The sequence below is a fragment of the Trichosporon asahii genome (genome assembly GCF_000293215.1).
Source record: "Trichosporon asahii var. asahii CBS 2479 unplaced genomic scaffold scaffold00070, whole genome shotgun sequence".
In the NCBI taxonomy this organism is placed as follows: Eukaryota; Fungi; Basidiomycota; class Tremellomycetes; order Trichosporonales; family Trichosporonaceae; genus Trichosporon; species Trichosporon asahii.
The window spans coordinates 1,608,150-1,624,405 of NW_014040855.1; the positions used below are offsets into that span (position 1 = coordinate 1,608,150).

At 58.7% G+C, this 16,256-nt stretch overlaps 7 protein-coding genes across 7 annotated transcripts; 1 reads left to right on the top strand and 6 right to left on the bottom strand.

The window, feature by feature from the left end:
* Positions 1–223: 223 nt before the first annotated feature.
* A1Q1_04385 (uncharacterized protein) lies at positions 224–1,416 on the top strand (the record flags this gene model as incomplete). The annotated part of the gene is made up of 5 exons (XM_014322751.1): positions 224–525; positions 581–755; positions 1,068–1,116; positions 1,258–1,352; positions 1,396–1,416. The coding sequence occupies 5 exons, from the start codon at positions 224–226 to the stop codon at positions 1,414–1,416; spliced, it is 642 nt and encodes a 213-aa protein (XP_014178226.1).
* A 527-nt stretch (positions 1,417–1,943) lies between these two features.
* On the bottom strand, positions 1,944–3,123 carry A1Q1_04386 (uncharacterized protein; the record flags this gene model as incomplete). The annotated part of the gene is made up of 3 exons (XM_014322752.1): positions 1,944–2,037; positions 2,216–2,374; positions 2,681–3,123. 3 exons carry the CDS (start codon positions 3,121–3,123, stop codon positions 1,944–1,946), a joined length of 696 nt encoding a protein of 231 aa, XP_014178227.1.
* Positions 3,124–4,005: 882 nt separating this feature from the next.
* A1Q1_04387 (uncharacterized protein) lies at positions 4,006–6,573 on the bottom strand (the record flags this gene model as incomplete). The annotated part of the gene is made up of 4 exons (XM_014322753.1): positions 4,006–5,034; positions 5,100–5,390; positions 5,489–6,317; positions 6,428–6,573. The coding sequence occupies 4 exons, from the start codon at positions 6,571–6,573 to the stop codon at positions 4,006–4,008; spliced, it is 2,295 nt and encodes a 764-aa protein (XP_014178228.1).
* A 323-nt stretch (positions 6,574–6,896) lies between these two features.
* On the bottom strand, positions 6,897–8,153 carry A1Q1_04388 (uncharacterized protein; the record flags this gene model as incomplete). The annotated part of the gene is made up of 1 exon (XM_014322754.1): positions 6,897–8,153. The coding sequence occupies one exon, from the start codon at positions 8,151–8,153 to the stop codon at positions 6,897–6,899; it is 1,257 nt and encodes a 418-aa protein (XP_014178229.1).
* Positions 8,154–10,347: 2,194 nt separating this feature from the next.
* On the bottom strand, positions 10,348–11,202 carry A1Q1_04389 (uncharacterized protein; the record flags this gene model as incomplete). Its single annotated transcript, XM_014322755.1, has 3 exons — positions 10,348–10,648; positions 10,852–10,996; positions 11,124–11,202. 3 exons carry the CDS (start codon positions 11,200–11,202, stop codon positions 10,348–10,350), a joined length of 525 nt encoding a protein of 174 aa, XP_014178230.1.
* A 1,454-nt stretch (positions 11,203–12,656) lies between these two features.
* Positions 12,657–12,998, bottom strand: A1Q1_04390 (uncharacterized protein; the record flags this gene model as incomplete). The annotated part of the gene is made up of 2 exons (XM_014322756.1): positions 12,657–12,860; positions 12,921–12,998. 2 exons carry the CDS (start codon positions 12,996–12,998, stop codon positions 12,657–12,659), a joined length of 282 nt encoding a protein of 93 aa, XP_014178231.1.
* A 1,386-nt stretch (positions 12,999–14,384) lies between these two features.
* A1Q1_04391 (uncharacterized protein) lies at positions 14,385–15,964 on the bottom strand (the record flags this gene model as incomplete). Its single annotated transcript, XM_014322757.1, has 3 exons — positions 14,385–14,837; positions 15,632–15,841; positions 15,887–15,964. The coding sequence occupies 3 exons, from the start codon at positions 15,962–15,964 to the stop codon at positions 14,385–14,387; spliced, it is 741 nt and encodes a 246-aa protein (XP_014178232.1).
* Positions 15,965–16,256: the final 292 nt, after the last annotated feature.

Sequence of the window (16,256 nt, forward strand, 5' to 3'; positions counted from 1 at the left end):
GAGGGCGTCCAGCATGTGAACGTGAACACGGGGCGCCAGTTGTGTCACCGGCGTGCACACTTGCGCAGTGTGCGCACTCATGTGCATAACGCTAATGTTGGGCGATGGGGGCACGAGCTCATATCGGACTCGCACATCGCAGCCGAGGACTGAGATAGCTGAGACACCTCCCGTACACATATATAGCTTGGCGAGCAGCACGAGCTGATCCACAACCTGCGACATGGCTCCCCAAACTGCAGCCTTCACTCTCCGTCAACCAGTGCTGCCCCCGCCCGTGCCGCTGCTTCCTCACCCGCCTGCTCACTACCCACCTCATCCCGTCCCTCACGCTCCTCCGGGATCACTTCACTGCCCGCCACCAGTACCTCTCCCGCCTAATCGTCCGGCGCGCCCTGGGCTCCGCTTGCCGCCGGTCGCAATGAAGTCGACCGAGCCCGTTGCCGCCTCCCAGCCGACACCGGGCGCCAAGCCAACCCTGATCTGCGACGGGCACGACACGACAGGCGAGAACAGGAACCGTGAGTCAGCTCAAAGAGCCAGCTGACGAGCAGAGCCGTGCCAGTTCTACATGACGAAGCGTCGCTGGAGGTGCGCGTTCTGCCGCCTGTACTCTCCCTATAGGACCCACGATGGGTACGAGGGGAAGCACTGTTGGGCCTGAGCCTCGGCGTTATCTGTCGTCAAACCTTGTCAGAAGGGGAGATTGTATGAGTGAAAAGGCAGGAGGCTGTACACCTGGTGTCATGTATTCTGTACGCTGTACGATGTACTCTTCCCGCATACCTGTATCCACGTTTGAAATTGTAGTGAGAGGGCAACGGCATAGGCAAATGGGGACAGAGAGGGCAGACAGTGCGAAGAAAGTGGAGGCGGATCCCCGTCCTCCGCTGGAAAGATCGGATCGGCTTTCTGTGCGGCGACTCACCACCGCCGGATGACCGGACCATGACGTCGGCTCACATTCCGCGCCCTCCGGTCGTGTCTACCCTTCCTTCCTCCGTTCCTTCTACCCATTCTCCTCCTCTTCCTCTTCCTCATCTTCTTCTTCTGCGATCGCTTTCCAGAACCTCCAAAAGCCCACCATGTCTGAGGAACTGTACGCCGTTGCTGACTGTAAGTATCCTCGCGCGCTTTCTGGCCCAACTCTCACTTCGGTTTGGTGTTGGTAAGGTCGTCTGCCTTCCTTACGGAAGGTTTAACGACGAGGAAAGCTAGCGCAGCTGTTTCTACCGCATCCTCTTAGCTGACGCCCAGTCTGTCTTATCCCTATGGGCACCGAGTCGCCCTCTGTCGGCCCGCAGATCGCCGAGTGCCAGCGCGTGCTTGAGAAGTCGGGTCTAGAGTACAACGTAAGTTGGTTGCTTACGTCGAATAACTGACACACAGCTCCAGTACGTATTCGCAATCGATTAGCCTCATGAGTACCTCTCTTCCCGTTCTACGCGGCGCTGGATCTCACCGGAGCAGGGAAGAGGAGAAGGGGCACAAGCTAAGATGTGGCCGTTTGAAAGCTGACAGACAGCGGCTACGGCACGAACCTCGAGGGGCCGTGGGACAAGGTCATGCAGGTGAGCTATAGTCGACGATGAACGCTGAGCTGACATCAGGCGATCGGTGACTGTCACAAGGCTGTGCACGCGCTGGACACGCCGCGCATTGCCGTGAGTAGACTGCACTTTCTCGACCCTCCTTTCTCCACCTTCCTTTCTCGTCCCACCGCCTCAGCTGTTTAGAACCCAAGGCATAGCTAACCCCAGACGGACATCCGCATCGGCACGCGCACGGACCGTGAGATCAAGGGCGGCGGCAACGCAAACAAGAAGAAGCGCGTCGAGGACATTCTCGAGGGCAAGCAGTAGAGCAGTATATCTGAATGGCATGATTAAGACACGACACGAATATTATTATGGGAACATAGGACTAGCAAGAAAGGGAGAATATTAGACAAGAGTCAGCGTGTACCGGATCGGAAGGTGGGGGGCGACCTCCTTCTCCTTGCAGGTGCTCGTGGCCCTGAGGCCGGCGAGCTCGTCGCTGTGATAGTCAGCTCATATTCCCGCCCTGCAGAGCTTTGACCCCGAAAGCCCGTCCCAGAGTCCATGAGCGGTGCACACGTTGTGTTTGACCACGCAGCGACCTTGGTGCGAACGGATGGCCGTGCGGCGATCGACGGGTGCGAGGAAGAGATTGGGGGAGGACAGTGTGTACTCACGAAGCAGTCTCGGGGATGAGCTCGAGCGTGCCGTCCAGGCCGTCTGCTGTGCTCACGCTTCCAGTCGAGCGGAAGATGCACTTGCCCTTTCGGCCCCGGATCGTGCCCTGAAATACGAGCTCGCCAGAGTAGAACCACGACGTCGGGTCTGTCGCCGTGCTGCGAGCGTTAGCGAGCATTCTCGTTGCGGCCGGCGTGAGCGGTAGATCAAGAGTGCCCGCCTCACGCGAAGCAAGTTCTCCGTTCTTGGCAGAGAGAGGGATCAACGAGCAGCTTGGTCAGAGTGGGGTAAGAGGACGAGGGTGAGGCATGCCACAGCGGCGTGACGTGAGCGCGTCTCGCTTCTCGCCTCGCGTCAGTCAGTCCCCTCACCTCGTCCTCTTCTCTCTATCTCTCCCAACTCCACTCAATCCCTTCTCTCCCATCCATTGCCCGCGTCCTCGACATCGATGAAGAATGACTTACGTAGTGACCATCTGCCAAGCCTTTCCACTCCACTGAGCACCCTCAACGTCGAACTCCTCAATAATGATCATGCTCTGGAACGGCAGCGGGGCCGTGAACTCGGGTGTGACCGACTTCCAGCTCGCGCTCCGGAAGCTGGCCTTGACCTGCTGCCCATTTCCCGAGACGGTGTCCTCGGGATCTTCCGTGATGTCCACCTGCTCCACTTCGACGGAGGGAGGGGCGGGATTCGTCGCTGTCGGGGTCGTCTCTTCCTCGACTTCGGGCTCGGGAACGTCGGCAGCGGCAGAAGCAGTAGAAGTGGAGGGAGCGGGCTGAGAGGGATTGGAGGTGGAGGGGCCAGAAGAGGCAGCCGAAGACGGAGGGATGGGCGGCTCCGGCTCGTCCGCGAGCCCAATGTCGCTCGGCTTGCTCGGTGTCGGGTCGTCTGCTTTCTCGCTCATCGTTGCTCGCCCCAGAGTGTTATCGTGTTCCTGTTCGCCACGGTGCAGTCGGCAGATAGGCCAGGTGGATCACGCGTCGGAAGGTAGGGTAAGAGTGATATGCACAAATCCGGATGCAAGAGGAATGAATGAATGAGTAATGTGTTGACAACAGCAGACGCACAGAGTCTCGCTTGTTGTCTCGTCTGATGCGCGTGTGTGAGGCGTCCGGCCAGGCGTCACCGACGGCGCCATATGGTCATGATACCCAGGGTTGAGTCACCTCCCCTCATCTCGACCCATACGGCCCACACTGGACGAACCCAGCCTAGCCTCTAGCCAGAGCAGGTGTAGCAGGAACACGCAGGCACACCTCAGCAAGCCTGAGACAACTCAGTGGGTCGTTCCTGCGTTCCTTCCTTCCTCTAGCTTCCTCCTTCGGCGCCCTTCCACACTGCATCGATCGAGACCGCAGCCAGTGCCCCTGCCGTTTCATCCAAACACTTGCACACTCACCCACCTGCACTGAACGTACTTCCGTACACTGCTGCTCTGCATACAATGTCTTGCATAACCTTTTGAATGCCGGCCGGTAGCGCCGTGCGCTCCGTTTGTTTGCTTGTGTAGTGTACAAAATGTCAATGAGCTGCGGTCGGCCGAATGATGAGATGATGAATGGAGATCGGTCATTGTGATAGGGAAGTGATCGGGTCGAGTGAGGTGTTGGAACCGCCGTCAGGATCCCAAGGATCCCAAGGGGGGCAGTGAAACCTCCGACCCTGCTGCCGACGCTCCTTCTCGCCGTAACTCAAACCCTGCCTGGTATGCTCTGTTATCATTGCTGCTGTGCTCGTCGAGCTCGCTCTTCGCTACTTCGAGCAAAAAGGGCGCAACGCGAAATGTCTAAACCATGTTGCTCGCTCTGGACTCAGCCTTGGTCTGATCGATTGACGTCCGAGTTTGCGTTGGCACAGGGGGAAGAGGCGACTTGGGTAGGGGCCGCGGTCCGCCAAGGGCCCGGGGACCTCCGACGCTGCGGTTCGAAGCGGGTGACGGCCGTGGCCCCCCGACTGTGCCGGATGTCAGGCTCGTTGTAGAACTGTCAGGTCCGGAAGGCTTGTCTGAAGGCGTCGTGGGTTGCGGCCTGGGGCCCTTCACAGTCGCAGATGAGAGACTGGTAGTGGAACTGGAGGGTGTGGGGACCGCTGGCAGCGATCGACCTTCCAGACTGGGACGCTCCAGAGTTTCCAGGCTAGGACGTTCGAAACGTTCAACACTAGCCCTCTCAAAGCTTGTCCGGGGGCTGACGTCCGGGTACCGATCGGACATGCGTAGCCTCTCGGTCGAGCCGTTCGGAGAGTAGTCACCATGCAGTGACTCGTGGAGAGACAAGATCTTGTTGGTATCCAGGGGTGGGAAGCTACGCACATCCGGTAACGCCATGGATGAGTCGTCAGCGGATGGCAGCTCCTCTGCCTCCTGCGACGACATGGTTTTGGGAGTCATGTATACCGGTTCAGGCATCTCGGGGAACGGAAGTGGAAGTGACTTGGGCGTGCTGGGTGCAGGAGACGGCGGAACGGGCGAGCGAGCGACTGGTGAGGGAGGGACGGGCGACGGCGGGATAGGCGATGGAGGGACAGGTGAGGCACGAGGGGTGCTCGATGCCTGCTGGCCCCAAGGCAGCGCGGAGTTGACCGTGCTAGGTGTCTTAGCTGCCGCTGAGGACAAGCTTGACATGTCTGGGAGAGGCGGAACGGGCGGAGGTGGCGAGGCGCGTCGAGACCCAGAGCGTAAGGAAGAGCGCTGCATCGAGGACCGCGCGACGACGGCTGCAGCGAGGAGCGTTGAACCGAAGGCTGAATCGACGAGCGCTGAATGGAAGAGCGTTGAACAGACGACCGCTGCGACGCCGGTTTGCCCGGTTTGAAGCTGCCCGGCGGCGCCGAGTACCGGATCAGACTGCGTGCATCCTCTTTTTCGAAGGGCGACCTTACTTCGGTCGTGTACACCGAAGCTGCGCAGGAGGCGGCAACGCTTGGTTGACCGTCATCCTGAGAGTCGTCTAGGTTCAAGTTGCGCATGGCCATTGCGGCGTATCCACAGCATAGAGCCATAGCCAGGCAGAGCCACCACACGTTGTGGATCGCGTCAGCGTACGTCTCTTGCATAAACCTCAGGTTACGCTCGCTGAGAAGACCGCTGTTGTCCCACATGACAAGCGGAGACGCCAGTACCGCGGTCTTCGTCTCCGATCGCAGGGCTGTGTAGTTGACTGTGTTGTGCAGCTTGTTCTCGAAGATAGTGGTCGCAATGGCGAGGCCGATCACCCTTCCGACGAAGCCCCAGAACTATTGTTAGCTATCACCGGCTCATTGTAGCTTACGTTGAAGACATTTGTCGCATGCGGGGTGAGATGCGGGTTCCTGTAGTACTTGGCCTGCATGAGGACGACAATGAGGTTCAGGATGAGGCCGAGCCCAACACCAGCCAGGATCTCCAGCCCCACGACGGTGGCCAGCGATGTCGTCGCCTTGTAGGTAGACATAATACCCGTGACAATAGCAGTCAGGATGCAACCGATGACAATGGGCACCTTGGCGTAACCGGTCCGCTCACCAAACTTGCCAGCGAGAATCAGGACGGGGCTCACCGCGCACTGAATGCCGAGAAGTAGCACTCCAGCCTTAGTCGCCGAAGTGCCCCTGGAGCTCTGGAAGTAGATGCTGAGGTAGAAGAGGATGACGACCACGAGAGAATACCCGAAGAACGCCACCCAAATCGCTCCGTTGAAGTGCACGCTGCGGAATAGCGACATGGGGATCATAGCTTTCGGCCCCCGGAAGTAGCTCCAGGCGATCAGGGCAGCGAAGAGGACACCCGAAAAGACAAGCGCCACAACGACGTTCGGGTCGTTCCACGATCGAGTGACCCCACCCCACTGCAGAGCAAAGCAGAAGCAGACCAGGAAGGAGAGAGTGAGCGCAAAGGAGAGGTAGTCGATCGACAGCGCTCGTTTCCACCGCGGTCGAGTATCTTCTTGTCCATCGAAGGGCGAGACGAGCGGGGTGCTAGGCAAGAAGACGGCCAGGGCGAGGAGAGTGGCGCCGCAGATGGGCAGGTAGACGTAGAAACACCAGCGCCATCCCCAAGAGGCGCCCAGATCCGTGAGTCCACCGCCGATTAACGGCCCGAAGACGGAGGCCAGGATGTAGCTCAAACCAAAGAGATCAAAGAGGCGTGATCGCCTCGCCGACGGGAGAATGTCCGTAGCGATTAAGAAAGTGGTGCTGAAGTCAGAGTGGAGTCAAAGGTTGAAACTTACTTCCACATACCAGCCCCGCCGAGAGCAGAGATGGCGCGACCGACGAGGAGGGCAGTCATGGAGGTAGCCGATCCTGAGACGGCGTTGCCTACCATGAAGATGATCAGGGCGGCTAGGTAGACATACCGTGGCGGGAAGATGCTCATGATTTGGGTGTAGAGCAGCAGAGCTGCAGCGCAGGGTATGAAGAAGCTGCAGTTAGCTCAGGTACATCTTTCTGCGAGGAGATACTCACGCGATATTTAGCCTGTAAGTCGGCGGTCAGTTCATGCAAGGGCTCCCTCACTGTCAGGCTTACCATGCAACTGTCTGTTAGCTGGATTCGCTACGTACTCGAGCTCAACACTTACTTCTATCCAACGCGTTGAAGTGGGCCGCTATCCGCGGTGCGGCAATGGTGACCAGGAACTGGTCCAGGGTGAACATGGCAACGTTGAGACTGCGAGTCAGCTTCACAACTACTGGACACCTACTTCATGGCGATGAAGACGATCCAGAAGCGGACAGGCGTCATGTTGGCATAGTCCGGCTCAGCCTCGCTGTCGACCCAGATGAACGAGTCGTTGGGTCGATGCCCAGACTGTATCCGATACTTGCTGTACGTCTGGGTCACAGACGCAATGCTGGGTTGAGTGTATGCATTCGATCGCATCGACTTTTCCGATTTGACCGACTTCGTCGATGGTCGAGACAGTGCCATGGATTTTGGTCGCGGGTGCGTACTTCTCGGTCGACCAGGCATACTCGTCGGCCGAGGCGGCAAGGCCTTGTTGTTCATGACATGCTGCAGAGCTATGCGCTCGAGCAGACTGCGTGTCGTGCTCTCTCTTCGTAGCATAACCCCCTTCTCCTTCTCGGCCTCCTTCTCGTCGGCTAGTGGTTGCGGTTCATCCGGTGGTGGTGGTGGGCTAGGCACCTCATCCCCACTATCCGGAACGACTGGACCGCTGGGGCTAGGAACGGCCTCCCCGGTAACATCGTCTTCCTTTGGCTCAGGCGGCCCGCACTCATGTGTTGTTTCTGATCCGGATTCCGACTCCGTCTGGTACGAGTCGAGGTCATCGTGATACGACGAGTCTGGGCTGTGTGGTCGGGCATCAGTGAAATCGTGCGTGTTCGTTGAGGTCGCCGCATCCGAGGTATAGTACGAGCTGCGGGACAAGTGGCGATCATTGATGCTTGATCCGTTCCCGAAGTCCTCTGCGGTCAGGTACGCGGGTGAAGCCGACCGAGAGTTGTGGGTCGAACCACTGACCCCGCTAAGCTTGCTGATCTTGCTGGTCTTGCTGATCCTGCTGGTTCGGCTAGCCTTACTGGCTCGGCTGCTTCTCTTGTAATTGAAGCTGGAGGGGATCTTCAGGTGGGTATCGAACTCGACTGGGGCAAAGTGAAGGACGTCGTCTAGTTGTGTACGCTCTTCCGGCTGCCAGTTCGAGCCTTGCGTCTGCCAGCTTGTCCGAGAGGTCGCAGTCGTCGCCATACTCTTGCCTGAGATCGTCCGTGTTCGCTCTTCCTCCGCATGTGGAGGTCCTAAGGACGATCCATCAGATAGTCGGACTGAAACCAGGCGGTTCGTCGTTAGCAGCGTCGGATCCTGCTCTTGCATGTCCTCATCTGGATCCTGACCAAGCGACCACGACTTCCAGGGAACGACGGTCGCTTCCGAGGAAGACGCTGCGGTCGAGTTGGGGCGACTCTTGTCGTCGTCGGCTGGCTGCTCTGACATGGCGGCGACGGCGGGGAGCGGTGGGTGTCAGGCGCCAAGAATCGGCAGTGGTGGGACGGGTCAGGCCGAGAACGAAAGATGGTGGAGCGTCGAGTGATGGAGGAAGACAAGTGCTGGATGTCGAAGTTCACCACATGTTGGCGTTGGATGGACCTCGACGAGCATCTGGTCACGATCTGTTGAGCACGAGGCCGGCGGAAGGGCAAGGGGTCGCGGGGTCGAGGGGCTCAGGCCCAGGTGAGGGGGAAGAGGACGGAAGACATGTGTTGGGAAGGACGAGAGCGACGATGCGGGAGCGGGCGAAGCATGAGCAGCGCACGGTGGTTAGAGACTAAAATAAGGGAGTCGCGTGCCTTTGCCGGCATGTCTGCGCGACCGACTCTGCCGCTTGGCCAGTTCGCCCAAGACATGACCCTCCCACGCAGACAAGGTTTGCAAGCTCATTACGAGGCGCTGGGTCCAGTACTGCAGACCCATCCTTTCCATCCCTTGTCCTGACGGGTACCGGGCCAGCGACTGCGCCGTAAGTTGCGGAGATCGTCAGCATGGCAGCACCTGTTCGTCTGGGAACCCCGACGCTTGATCATGCGGGCAGACGAGCGAGGTCGAATCAGCGAGCGCGGTAAGGAGGTAGTTGCCCGTTTCACCCAGCGTCCTTGAGGAACGTCGTTTCTGGTGCGCGGTGCAGCCTTGCCTGCCATCTCATCCGGGAGCTTATCGAGGGCCACGGTGACGCTGAAGCAAGCATTCCGATGATCCGATGTTTGCGTCGTCGCAGACTATTTTGTGTGTCAAGTGGTAGCGAGTGAGCGAGGACGTTGACTGAATTGTTCATAATGGTCGTCGGTGAGTGAGAGGGCCAGGAGGACAGGGTGGCAAAGGGTCCGTCTCATTCTAGGGCGCTGAGCGTATGGCAGCACGAGGCCCGTCGCAGGTACGCGCAGGGATCTTGCAGAGCTCCTGACACATGAAACGTATCTCTCGTCATCCCGTGTTTGATGCTCACAGGCCGTGCACCAAATCCCACCATCGCATCTTCAAACTGATCCCACCTCGGAACAGAACTGCTTTAACAGCAGGCTACCCAACCGATGCGCAGGCGGAGGGTGCTGATGTTAGCAGACTTGCAGGATGTCGAGCAGATCGAATCTCCGACGCCTCAGCGTCGCATCTGGCAGGCAGACATTGCTCATGACCCACTTGCCGGGCCCGGCTGTGCTAATTAATCCTTCTGTCTCCGAGCTTGACGAGTTTCGACATCTCTTTTGCCTCCATGCAGACTACGACGTCTGTAGTACGCTGCAGTAACGTGTCCGAGCTTCCGAAGCAAACTAACAACCCAACATTTCTCCTGCTGAAATCCCACACGACGAGCCCGTACCCGCCCGCCCGTCGCTGCGCCCAACGGCAGCAGTGGACTATACACCTGTGACAATCGTTCCAGTAACACCTCGTACCGTACGTCCATCCGATGCACCCCGTATCATGGGTTACTGGGCCCAAAACTCAATGCGCAACAAGCATACCGAAGTCTAGTCCGGACGGCATCACGGAAGGTCACCACGGAAGCATGACGAGAGTCCAGACCGCGTGAAGTGCACGTCGAGGACGAGTGTCTCGGAAGTTGTAGCGTCGCTGAGGCAAGTTGTGCCATGGTAGAGCAGCCGGTGCCGTTAGCGACCTACCAAAGACCCCCAAACGGAACGCTGCACTGCATGCGCAGGGTGGTCGCTGACCGTCACCTGCCGCCCTGGTCCGGTCGTTAGGTTGCTCTGCCCACTGCACTGGGTTCGATGCTCCTTAACCTTATCATGAGCCCGCCGGTCCCCCCGCTGGTGGTGGGAGAGTGCGGGCTCTGCGGAGTGTCTCGTCTGCCCTTGCAGTCCTTTGGCTTGCGTTTTGGCTGCCCGCTTGCAGTATAGTGCGAGGACGTCGCAGCTGAAACTGGCACCACGTTTTCACCCACGGTCGTCGATGCCGGCAGCTCAACGGCAAACGGCCGAGCATGCTGCAAGTTCGGCTCACTGTGAGATGCGCGATAACGAGTTTCAACGCCTATTGCATTGGGGATATGGGGAAGCTTCAGATCTACAGAACACACCTACACTCTCCTCATCCACGCGCCTATCGCGACTTGCACTGTAACACGTGCTGCGCCGGCTTCGTCTGTGACGTTTGCGACGCACCAACCTTCTTACCAGCGACCACCGCCGTAGCCACCGCCCTGCTGGCCGAAACCACCGGGGCCGCCAGGTCCTCCGGGACCACCGAAGCCCTGGCCACCGTAACCGTTCTGACCACCGTAGCCGTTCTGGCCGCCGTACCCGTTACCGAACTCGCGGCGAGCACCGGGACCGTGCTGCTCGTGGTTGTACTCCTGCCTCTGGTAGCCGGGGTTGCCGAACTCGCCAGACTGGCTCAGGGCGTGCTTGGCCCTCTCCTCGGCCTCGTGCTTTGCGCGCCACTTGTCGACCTCGTCGGCGCCCTTGGTCTCGCTGACGTCAGCACCACCCTTATCCAGACGGACATGCTCCTCCCTGCCTAACGGCCGCCTCCACCTCCACCATCGCCTTCGTCGCCTTTGCCACCTCTATGACGTCTCGCGGACGACGAGGCTTTCCAGAAGGAGAACTCCAGGTGAACAGGTGGGTCCTGGTCTTAGGACGGCGGGCGGAGAGGGATGGTCGAGGTTACTCACGCAAGCTTGGTAGCCTCCATACCGGCGAAGCCAGCGATGAGGTCCTTGGCGACCTCCCAGGACTGGGGCTTGCCGTTCTCCTCCTGGTGGTCCTGGTACTTCTTCATGGCGTAGAAGGAGGCAGCGCCGGCAAGGAGCTCGTGGCCTGGTGGTCAGTACTTGGCACCGAAGCAGGGAGCGATTTGACCCGTGGTCGTCGAGGGACTCGTCAGTCTGCCGTGCAGACGAGAGGGCCCAGCCTTGTCCGCGAGGAAGCGAGCCGGCGAACTTACTGAAGTGAGCCTCGTTGCCCTCCTGGACCTGCTGGTAGGCGCGACGGTCGTCCTCGTCGTCGTGGTTGAAGAAGCCCATTGTGACTGTTGTTGTTGTTGTTGTTGTTGTGAGAGCGGCGGGGCACCTTTGCACCTCTTATATACACCGCCGGTGACCTTGCCACGTCCACGCACACGCCCACGTTCATCGCCTCACTATGAGGCGTCTTCTGCTCTATTCTGGCTAGCCTAGATCCTGACTTCGGAACCCGATAGGGCTGACTCACCGCGATCGTGAGCGGTCGCCGCGCATCGCCAGGCGCTGCGAGAAGTGATCGACGGCTAATTCTGGCGCATGGCGCTGCCGCACGCGCATTCCGGTGCAATTGCACCAGCACCCTTCTGGAATCGCAGCATACCCGACTTGGACTCGACGAGAGCCCGCCGGGCGTGCAACGTAGAAATTGCGGGTACTGGTGTGCCATTCACCGTGACCAGTGCCAGCACACAGCAGGACTGGATTAGAACAGTGGCCGCAGGGCAGCTGCGTCAAGGGTGAGTCAAGGCAGGGCACTGGCGACGAGTGTGGCTAGAAATAGCACAAACTTCCTTCGCGTCCGTAGGATCCGGCACTGGCGTGCATTGCGCAGCCAATGATCGACGAAATCATTCGCGTCCCCGCTGCGCGCGTACCGAGCGTAGCGATGCGGCCACGGGATATGAACTCACACAGACCCGTCGCTCGCCTTATATCATCTCATTCTTGACTAGCGCTAGCCTGTGTTCCGATTTGGACCTCCGAAAGTGCCCATTACGAGCTGTTGACGGCAAGTGCGGGAGGCATGGCATTGACCTGCTCTATGAGAGCGGTTTTAACGAAGAGTGAGGAGAGGAGAACGGGGCGAAGAGCTGCCTCACGCAGCAGCTGCGCAGTCGGAGGCGTATGCGGTGTCCATAATTTACCGACCAGGACGCCGCGTCAGTCGTTGAAAGTCCTTGGTCACCGATCCGGGAATTCCGAACAGATCGCGAAGCCGCCGTATCTGCTGCATGCACTCTTCTCGTACCCGGGGCCACGCACCTTCGCTCACTCCGATCTCGCTCACTACAGAACAGCAGCTCTTACCGCCGTTTGAATGAAATGGTGTGGGTTGTCGCTGGCCCCAGTGCCATGAGCGTTCCCAGTACTGACAGTCCAACCCCGGCCCACCCGACAGTATTCGGACTAATCCCATTCTCCCCGTTGGCGTTCACACAGGCGGTTGCAAGACGCTTTACCCCCTTGGGCATCGGTTCAAGAACAGGAGGATACATTCACAGACAGGTCTAGGGCTACAACGGATGGCATTCTATCAGAAATCCAAAATACGAAGCGTGTCATTCAGTTCGTGGGTGTGGGTGGCGAATGGCTGCTGGAGCCATGGGCCGCGGCTGTCCGGCGCTAGTGCTCGATCGCCGCGGGTGCTCTTGCCACTGCCTTTCGAGCTGGTGGAGGTCACAGAGCTCTTGCAGCTGGCAGCCGGCTTCACCTTGTCGTTGGAAAGTAGCTACTGCTCAGAGATACGCATATGCGTTGACCATAGCGATGAGCGGAACAGTGCAAGGCTCAAGAAGACCGATGAAGGCGCACATAATGATGACGCCGATGGCTCGGACGCCAACGCCGATGGTGGAGGGCGTCAACCCGAAGGGCAACGCCAGTGAAGCGGTGCTGACCTTTCCCGGAGCGGTCTGTCCTCGGACCTGCAGAGGGTTCACCTGACGACGTCAGTCCGTCTCCGAGGTTGGACTATGGCGCCTGGGAAGCGGTCTACTCACTTGCTGTGCAGTGGCGACCAGCACCGCCAGTCCCAGAACGAGGAAGACGGAAGTGTTGGGGCTCTTTGAGATCGACATTCTGTCCATATTTGTGGGGCGGGGCCTCGGTCTTCTACTTCTTGCGGGGCGTGTGATGATCGTTGCCGTTCTTCGTTCCAACGTTCCGACGTTGTCGTCTGCGACAGACCAGCGCGAACAAGCGATGGACGCGCAAAGCCCTCGAGCTTATGTATGCGTCCCCTATCTGCTGATATGCTCTTGTGAGCGATGTGCAACTGGGAAGGCGGGGATGCATGCAGTAGCAAGTTTTCAGTGACTCACACGCTAACGTTCTGCGCTAGCCTGGTGCAAGGCTGGTTAAAGCGGTTCAAGGTCCCTCCGTGGCGGACCCATGGCTCTGCCCAGGCCGTGTCCATTCCTCAGCGTACTACAATGCAGCCACGGCACGGGTGCACGGCTGTTGCACGGGTCCGATTCACCAGTGTTCCACATCGCATCCCGATCCGTGGCGACCACCTCCGAAGCATACTAGCTGGCCCCTCGGGGCCTCGCTGCGACGAGCTGCAAGAACTAACGATAGGCGGCAGGAGGGTGCCTGACCAGTGTCAAGTTTTGAGGCGATCTGTGGGAATTTCGGTATGTGATCCGAACCGAACAACCCGAAAGAGTGATAAGCTATCTCAGTTGCTGTTATACAAGAGGGGTGCGAGCCTGTGAGCCTGCGAGCTTCGGACACGCCCGGATCCCGCAAACCGTAGTCTATGGCAGATGCTGAGAGCGCGGTGATCACGAGACGCACGCGATCCGGCGCCCGAAACTGCCGTCGGAATAGCTTGCATGATCTGCTCTGTCCATGGCGCTATCACGAGAGCCGAGGCTGGCCCCGTGTTTGCTTTGGCTCAGTTGGTTCTGGTAACTTTGCGTTATCCCGCGTCCGTGGGAGGAATGCTGCAGCGATGTGGAAGAGTTGAGAGGCCAGATGCGGGACGTACGTAGTGGGACGTGCAAACTTGCTTTGTGGACCTTATCCCCTCATTTCAGTGGCTGCCGTGTCTTCGAGAGACCAGCTGGAGAGGCTTCGGAACACTTGCTGCGCCGTTGGCCGGATAAGGAGGAGTAGCTAGTCCTGTGGAGCCTGTGACGGAGGGCCGAATTTCGGGTGTCGGCGACCGCCGTCCAGCCCCCGGGTGGCTGATATCGTCGCCCATGGAACAGTGAATCTCGGATGTTCAAACCGGGTTCCGGTCAAGCTCGAGTCCGACGGTGTCCCATATTGATACGGCCGAACTTGGCCATCGCAAGATCGAACAGTCAGAAGCTGATAACGAGCAAGCTATCGCATCGAGGAGGTAAACCAAACAGCCAAACACATGAGAGATGCATGTTATGATAGTGCTACAGGCATTGTCGATACAACTTTAGGACTTCTATGCTGTCCGCTTGAACAGCCGAGTTTGGTGTCACTTAGAGCGAGATGGCGAAGAGGATGCCGGTAACAGCGACGCCGAAGCTGAGTTCCGTGTGTCCAGCGGCCGAGCGCGAGCTGCCTCCGTAGTATCCGCCACTGTTGCGGCCACTCGAGCCTCGCCAGCTGGAACCAGAGCTGCCGCGCGAGCCGCCCGAGGAGCCACCAACGGAGCCACCGCGTGCACCGCCGCCGAATGAGAGGCCGTTGGCCATGTTCTTCTCGTCGTCGATGTCGACCTCCTTGTCAGTCTCAGAAGAGGAGTTCGTCTCGGCAACGGTCCCCTCGAACTCCGTGGACTCAGGCTCGATTACGTCGGCATTCACGAGAACCTCAGTTGGAGGAGCGGGTGCGTCGGGCCGCTCCTCAGTAGGCTCGTTGTTAATCACCGACTCTGAGGAATTGGCGGGGACAGGCTCGGCGCTAGCGATGGTGTTGCCCGTTGAGTCAGACTGGAATCAGCGTTGTCTGGATATCACGACATACAATAGGACGGGCACCGGCAACGGCGAGGAGACTAAGAACAGTGAAGCAGCTGAACTTCATTGCGATTGTGTGATGATGTCGTGGTGTGGCAGGGAAAGTTGGCTGATGTAAGGTGGAGCTCGAGAGCGCTAGAGGTGATTGTTGGTGCTGATCCCATCTCCTCGAGGGGTGTTGTTTTATACCTTGAACAGTTGATCATGACTTGCATCGCAAAGCCAGCGGTACGTCACGACTTTGAATCATAGATGCACCGCCTGAGTCGTGAGGACCGTGGTAGCGACGTTGCCGAGCGATACGGACAAAGGCACAAGATCTGCAGGGAACGCAGGGCCGCGGTTGTCACCCACCGCAGCGATTCACTGAATCTCGCAGACAGACAGCGGGGATAGTCATGTGACCTCGACACAGAGTTCTGCCAAAAGTCAGCCGTAATTTATCCCCGGACGAATGACGTTTAGCGCACACTGAGATGTGTTTCCGCCATGCGGAGAGGCGGTGCAGATAGTGGTGAGGGCAAACCAGCATGGTTTCGAGTTCTGAACTGTCCGAAACACAACAGGTGGCTGACCCGGTACGGGCGGTGCCGTTTGACTCTCCGACCCGGTGTAGAATCAGCATACTCCGCTTAGCGAAATGCCGCCGAGGTATGTTAATTAGGCTTATGAAGGATCTACGCATCGCCCCTACGAGATTCCGGTCCTGTGATGACACGCAATGTCGCGAAGCTGGTTGCTTTCCGGAACCTGGCGGAGATACGCACGATCAGAGCAGCCACTGGCCGCGGCTTAAGGATGAGTGCACGCCAACGGCGGTCCAAGTACAGCTGTTTCGGTCCGTGGAGCGAGAGATTCGATGGTGGCCGAGGTAGCGAGTGAGCCGGCTTCTCCTGTCGATGGGTTGAGCGAGAACCAGCGACGGGTTGCACGGAAATAACGAATCGTCTCGACCTCGCCTGAGAGGCGCTGATCGGCTATGCTAAGTGTCAGACTCATGCAGCACCGACGCGCAGACTTACCGGGGTTTCAACGTTTCCGTTACGCGCGGACTGCGACCGCTTCTGTAGTGCCACCACCCAGATCGGCGTTGGAGCCATGCTACACAAGATCTCACTTCTCCCACGAATGTATGTTAGCGGTCACTACTCTGACACCAGGCCCGTATGTTATTCAGCCAAATGGCGGCGATGTTGTCTCTCAGGTCTTCCAGGAACCGTACTCGACGATGCGCGGTAGCCACAACGCTCTGACCTCGACTGTCTCACAACGTCACAGCGCAGGTTCGAGCCCTACCGAGACCCACGAGACCATGCAGAAGCATGCAAACCAGAAGTAGCGCCCCGAGAGCAAAGAAGCAAAGTCAATGCAATCGGAATGTCTTTAGAGCCG